The sequence below is a fragment of the Sinocyclocheilus grahami genome, unplaced genomic scaffold, assembly GCF_001515645.1.
Source record: "Sinocyclocheilus grahami isolate Dianchi unplaced genomic scaffold, SAMN03320097.WGS_v1.1 scaffold1614.1, whole genome shotgun sequence".
In the NCBI taxonomy this organism is placed as follows: domain Eukaryota; kingdom Metazoa; phylum Chordata; class Actinopteri; order Cypriniformes; family Cyprinidae; genus Sinocyclocheilus; species Sinocyclocheilus grahami.
This window is the reverse complement of record NW_015506793.1, coordinates 35,221-41,813: the sequence shown is the minus strand read 5'-3', so window position 1 is coordinate 41,813 and position 6,593 is coordinate 35,221. Positions and strand designations below refer to the sequence as shown.

General features: G+C 39.0%; 1 protein-coding gene across 1 annotated transcript in view; it reads right to left on the bottom strand.

The window, feature by feature from the left end:
* Nucleotides 1–5,905, bottom strand: part of LOC107571573 (myosin heavy chain, fast skeletal muscle-like) — a 22,463-nt gene extending 16,558 nt beyond the window's left edge. The window contains exons 1-18 of the mRNA XM_016257906.1: nt 5,858–5,905; nt 5,579–5,629; nt 4,931–5,143; nt 4,692–4,835; nt 4,456–4,612; nt 4,236–4,263; nt 2,603–2,714; nt 2,429–2,521; nt 2,268–2,331; nt 2,063–2,161; nt 1,876–1,979; nt 1,627–1,765; nt 1,426–1,544; nt 1,173–1,322; nt 919–1,089; nt 543–843; nt 337–407; nt 167–254 (exon numbers count right to left, since the gene is read on the bottom strand). Coding sequence (XP_016113392.1) covers nt 167–254; nt 337–407; nt 543–843; nt 919–1,089; nt 1,173–1,322; nt 1,426–1,544; nt 1,627–1,765; nt 1,876–1,979; nt 2,063–2,161; nt 2,268–2,331; nt 2,429–2,521; nt 2,603–2,714; nt 4,236–4,263; nt 4,456–4,612; nt 4,692–4,835; nt 4,931–5,131 — 2,041 coding nt within the window. The 5' untranslated portion in view covers nt 5,132–5,143; nt 5,579–5,629; nt 5,858–5,905. The remainder of the gene's footprint in view (nt 1–166; nt 255–336; nt 408–542; nt 844–918; nt 1,090–1,172; nt 1,323–1,425; nt 1,545–1,626; nt 1,766–1,875; nt 1,980–2,062; nt 2,162–2,267; nt 2,332–2,428; nt 2,522–2,602; nt 2,715–4,235; nt 4,264–4,455; nt 4,613–4,691; nt 4,836–4,930; nt 5,144–5,578; nt 5,630–5,857) is intronic.
* Between the last annotated feature and the right edge of the window lie 688 nt (nt 5,906–6,593).

Here is a 6,593-nt window from a genome sequence, read left to right as displayed (position 1 = left end):
GGATTCTGCTGGGGAAACCCTTCCTGCAGATTCTGATACCCTCCAGCACACCATTACACCTGAGCTGGTGGATAACCAGGAAGTTCTCCATCAGACCTGAAATACAAATGTTCTTAAGGTTCCAGAGATATTCTGATCCATTTCAGCCTTTAGGGATTAAGTTTACCTGGAGTCTTGGATTCATTAGGAATCAAGCAGCGCACAAAGTGAGGGTGAGTGCTCCTCAGGTTAGTCATCAGCTTACCCAAGTTCTCCTGTGGAAATGTTTATGCCATTAGTCCAGTGTTTAATGGAGAAGACGTTCACATCCTTCATTAAAAGGGAGAATCTGTTTACCCTAAAAAGTGCAGACACCGTCTGGAAGGAACCACCTTTCTTCTTGCCTTTCTTTCCACCACCGCCCTCAGCTGTTTTATATCATTGAAAGTTGTTAATGTTCAATTTGTGTTGCTTTCCATTAACTTTTTCAATAAATCACTATGTGATAATGTCTTGCACATAATTAAAACACAAAGGAATTCGGGAAATTCAGATGTTCGTACCTTCAGCATGAGCAACATACAGTAAGGCCAGCAGTTTGACTGATGACTTTTGGTAGAGTTGCACGACAGAGTCGTTTAGTGGATCCTTGTTCTTGTCCAACCAGCCACCAATGTTGTAGTCCACAGTGCCGGCATAGTGCATCAGAGAGAAGTGGGCCTCTGCCTTACCTTTGGCAGGCTTGGGCTTCTGGAAAGCTGCACTTTTGCCCAGATGCTGATCATGCAGCTTGTTTTTGAAACTTGTGTCTGTAGCCTTGGGGAACATGCACTCTTCTTCAAGGATGGAGAAGATGCCCATTGGCTGTTGAAGAAATATTCACACTTGAGTACAGACACAATGAGAATAGTCATTTTAATTGACTGAATATCCTCTTACCTTCTCAATAAGCTCAATGCAGGCAGCCAAGTCCATACCAAAGTCAATGAACTCCCATTCAATGCCTTCTTTCTTGTACTCCTCTTGCTCCAGAACAAACATGTGGTGATTGAAGAACTGTTGCAGTTTCTCATTTGTGAAATTGATGCAAAGCTGCTCCAAGCTGTTGAACTGAAAATTAAACAGAAACAAGCTCTTACTGCTGAATGTTATCTATTATGTCTCATTTTTTTACAGACATTAATGATGCTCACATCAAAGATCTCAAATCCAGCGATGTCCAGCACACCAATGAAGAACTGTCTAGGCTGCTTGGTGTCCAACATCTCATTGATACGGACCACCATCCACAAGAACATTTTCTCATATACAGACTTGCTGAGTGCAGAGACTGAATTGTTCACCTGAAAAATTCAGAAGTCAGCGTAACTGATATGAAACTTTACTTTCTGTCGGGTGAATGTCTTTTATGAATGTCTACGGGACATTTCTAGGTCTATTCATCACCTGTGGTACTGTCTGGCCTTTGGTCACCATCTCATTCCCGACCTTCACTCTGGGGTAGCACAGAGATTTCAGCATGTCAGCGGAGTTGAGGCCCATGAGGTAGGCGATTTTATCAGCCACTGAGGAAGAACAGTTTTACGCATTATTGTTGCTAATGAAGTCCATGTTTGCATGCTACTATGTGCTAATAGAACTTCTTACCCTCAGTGCCATCAGGTTCAGCCTGCTCCTCTCTCTGCTTCTGTTTGAACTTCATGCTCCCATGATGCATCACAGCACCTGTTAGCTTGTAGATGCTGACTTTCTCATCAGAAGTGAAGCCCAGAATGTCAATGGCAGTCTGTTTTCACACCGACCAAATAAATCACAAATTATTCATTAGCGAGCCAAAAGAGAAGCATATTTTGTATTGTATTACTACTTATAATAATATTGCAGTTGTCCACTTACATCTGTGGCAATGAACTCCTCCACATCATTGATGCTCTTGACAGAGATTTCACCCTGGCTGATCATTGGATAGTCATAAGGGTTGGTGGTGATGAGCAGGGCCTCTGCAAAGAATTGATGTGCAGCATGTTATCAGTGTTCTTAAACATGGAAATAACTGAAGCACACAATCCTGTAGATTTCTCACCGAGCAGCTCTGGCTTGTGTCCAGTCATGAGCTGGTAGAAGATGTGGTAACTCCTCTCAGCAGACAGCTGGAATGTCACGCGAGACTTTTCTAGCAGATCTTCCCAAGAAAATAATGGTTAAAAAAAAGAAATTTGAGTTCAATTGATTGATCCGTCTGTTAGCATCCAAATAAAAATGTTTGCCTTAAAACAAGGTTGACTCACAAGTTTCAATATCAGCTGAGGCCAGTTTCCCAGTGGTTGCAAAGTGAATCCTGATGAATTTACCCTGCAGAGAGGAAATATTCAGAACAGCTTCGAATTTCTTCGATTTGGAATGTTAAGTGAATTTGTATAATGCATTTCATTTGACCTCAGCAACTTACAAAACGAGATGAGTTGTCATTCCTTACAGTCTTGGCATTACCATAAGCCTCCAGCAGAGGGTTGGCTGCAATGATTTGATCCTCTAGCGACCCCTGGTGAGTATTTAAGTAATTTCATCATGTAGAATAATTATGTCACTGTGCTTTAGATGATGTTTGATTTAGTGTAGTTACCTGCATTTTGCCAGGGACAGGTTCTGCCTTCTTCGGTCCAGACACAGCGATTGTTGCAAAGTACTGGATCACACGTTTGGTGTTGACAGTCTTTCCTGCACCAGATTCTCCACTGAGTGGAAAAGATGGAAAAGAACATATTTTAGAATATTAGAAATGACTTGTTTGATATGTTAGCTTTTGTTTAAGTGCTTCTTTAAAAACCATAATCGTCAGGCAGTACATTTACATGCACACCAGAAATCTGATTAAGATATGAAACTGGCATTTGCATCTACATGCATCGTTTTAGCAGAGTGGTCTTAACCTTATATACATGCAACACTGTCAGTAAGCAGTTTTTCCTCCACACTTTTCTGTTACTTTGGTTGTCCCATTTTTTTTTAAATTAATTAATTTGACATGCCCACATAAGCCACTGCTTTCTCTCAATCAATTAAACAGCCTTCACTTTTACATTTCAGAGTGCTGCTTTCTGCAAAAACCCTTGAATAAGCAGTTTTCTTAAGTGCATATAAACATTCACTCGTTTAACTTCTTATACAGGGCTCCAGACTGCTCCAATGTCTAATTCGTGCACAACTTGAACAAATTACAACAGGTAAAGCTGTCAGCTGTGTGGACATTAGCAATACCCTTTACAATTCTTGTTTATAATCGATGCTAATATCGATTCTTATCATCAAGGTCTTTAGTCTATGATGTGTTCTGTTAATGCGTGAACTTCATATTATTTGTAGCAGACTTGCCATTTTATAATCTCAATAAGCTTTGTGCTGTTAACTTTTAATAAAGTATCAGCTTTAAAATTCATAACGAAATTCAAACAATAAATACCGTTTTGGCGCTCTTTAATGTGGCATGAGCGATCGCTTTAGCACCTCAGTTCAAGCAGCACGTGAACCTATCATATTTTTCTCTTTACTACTATAGTGTGAAATAAATGTGAATGGACATCAAAAGTTATATTATAAGATAGCCTACAGTACAAGTTACTGAAATATCTCATATGATCATCAAGTTTCAAACTGCGGAAAATGTGTGAAGCTTGTAAACAATGCCATGTAACAATACATTTACCTCAGAATAACCATTTGGCGTCCATAAGCTCATCAGTCATTCAGAAAAAATAACTATAAAGAGGAGCATTTTGCTACATTTATGCACTATACTGAATATTCATATTTTTACTTAACCTGTTAACCTGACAACATTTAAAGGATACATTGATTAAGAGCCCAAACTACACTCAATGGCCAAGTGATGCTGACATAATTATGGTCTGTGATATTGGCACAGATTCTGTGTAATAAACAATTCTTTGTGACTGTAAATAGTTCTCAAATTGGAAGACGTTTAGTTCCCACTTTAAATTAACCTTAGTTTCCACAACATCTACAAAATAGATTAAAATGCTAATAAAGACAGGAAAATATGAGACATAAACACATAACAGTATGACTGAAATGGTAAATTGTTAAAAATAAATAAATAAATGAAAAACATTTATTTGGTGGCACTTAAAAAATAATTTGGCGCCTAATTTTTTTATAGGAGCCAATGGCTCTTTAATTAGTTTTTTTGTTTGGAGCCCTGTTATACAAAAACCTTTTAATGATCGTAGTCTACTTACGTAATCAGGATAGACTGATTCTCCCTGTCTGAAACAAGTTCATAATGTTATTTTAAGTAAAACCACTAAACAGATTTTTTTCCATTTTTTATTTAAATTGTACATTTATCAAGCTAAATTTAGGCAGGCTCAGGTTTAGCACAAAATAAGCACACTTCTAAGACCATGTATTTTTTTTATTGGTCTACAAATTGGAATGAAAATGTATATCCCCACTTACCAGTGAGCATGAACTGGTAGGCGTTGTCGGAGATGGAGAAGATGTGAGGTGGGGCTTCAATCCTCTTTTTGCCTCTGTATCCAGCCACAACAACTGAGTCGTATACTGGGAGCCACTTGTAGGGGTTGACAGTGGCGCAGAACAAGCCAGAGTAGGTCTGAAACGGAGATAGATAGTCCAGTTTTACAATGCTGCCGCCCCACACCAGGGATAAAACATGATTTACTTAGACTTACGTAGATCATCCATGCTGCGTAACGCTCTTTGAGGTTATACAGCACAGCAGGCTCATTGAGGTGGGTCATCATGGCCATATCCTCAATTTTGTCAAACTTGGGAGGATTCATGGGGAAGATTTCAGCTTCTTTTACCGTGAGTGTCTAAAAAGTTTTCAGCAAAGGTGAGACATTCACGTGGCATAGCATCATGCAAAATTGTTCTGCAGAAGATCAACACATTTTCTAATTGTACTTACTTTCCCACACTGAGTTTTGACAGTAGCTTTGCCACCCTCTTTACTAAGAAGAGTACCCTTGAGGTACATCTCCTCTGGCTCTGTCACGAAGAACGCCGTTTTGGCATCAAAGGGGGTGTTCTGAGCCTCGATTCTCTCTCTTTCCGGCTTCCGGAGGTAAATGGCCGCAGGGCCGAAACATTCCATTTCACCATCTCCCATGATTGCGGTTTACTGTGACAAATGACAAAGGAGAGAATGTGCTGAGGGTCGTTCACTCTGGTACTATAGTGTGATTTCACATGTTCATTGCAATGAAGAGATTTACTGCTGATTTCATTAGTAGAGTTGTGTTTCTTTTAGCCTAATTTCTGTTGTGTTTCAGTTTCAGTTATGGCAGAAGATTGGAAAGCTAATTGGTAGGTCTTAACAGTTTATTCATGATAGTAGAGCAATTATATTCAAGATTCAAAATTGCTAAATATGAAGTAAGTGGCATGATGCTTCTCCACATGAGTGTTTCTGGACTTCTGTGTTCTAATGCAGTTCTAATGTTCCTTCAGGCTTGAGAGGCTCTCTTCACTCATTAACCATCAAAGATACACACTCAACAATTACAACCATTTCTGATATGTGTATGTTATGGCTATGCAATCACAAGCATAATACCTGCTGTCGTTTCCAGAGAGAATGTGTCTGATGTGTCTGAGGTAGGAGATGCTAAGAGAAAGGCAAAAAAATCTGTCAATCCCATGCAGCGAATATGTGCTTACTTGTAGTAATTCAGTCAGATTAGTTTCAAAAGCTTGTTGAATATACAGTGCATGTCCATAAAATAAACTCTTAAATATGCTGACTAATGACCATGAGTAAGGATTAGCCATTACGCAAAACACTAGCATGTAATATTAGGTTAACAGTAGAAGGAGAACATGAAGAGAAACTCACCCACCTTTGAGTTCCAGTCAGTCCTTAGAGGAGCCTGAAGCAGCGTCTTATATAGACAGAATAATGTTCACTCAGCAGAATGCACTCACTGTATTTGGTCATGTATTTGTAGCTCTGTTTCAACAGGAATTTTTGGAACTGATTGTTACGTTCATCAATATCATGGCACTGACCAAAGATATGTTATCACTAATTGTAATTAACTGTCCAACCATAATTGGTTTATTTGTTTGTTTTGTTTATAGTAAATACTGTGTTAGAAAACATCTTGTAGAACAGATAGTATGATGAGATAATGGCAGTGAATGCTTCGCTAAAATGAGGTAAGTTGACACCTTAATGAATTAAATGAATATTTGAAAATAAGCCACCAATACTGTGATTAAAAATTAAACTTGATGTATTTATGGGCATGATCAAGCGCCTTAACCTTGAGAAAGGGTTGTTATGTGAAGGGTATCCGTTACTGGAGTTCAGACATTGTTTGGGTCTTATGTTGAGCATAATCTTCTTCAAGTGCCTTGGCACTACAGTAGAGCCCAGTTTAGCCGTGGAGAAGCTCTCAAATGTCACTGGGATACTGTTCCCAGAAGCCTTGGAAGCTTTTTGTGTGACAAAGCAGCACATTTGGGCACAGCAGTTGTCATTTATGTCTGTGACACTTATGTTGAAGGCCAGCCTCGATCTGGCAGAATAACGCTGCATTACTGTGTAGACAAAACTATGAAAAGGACTG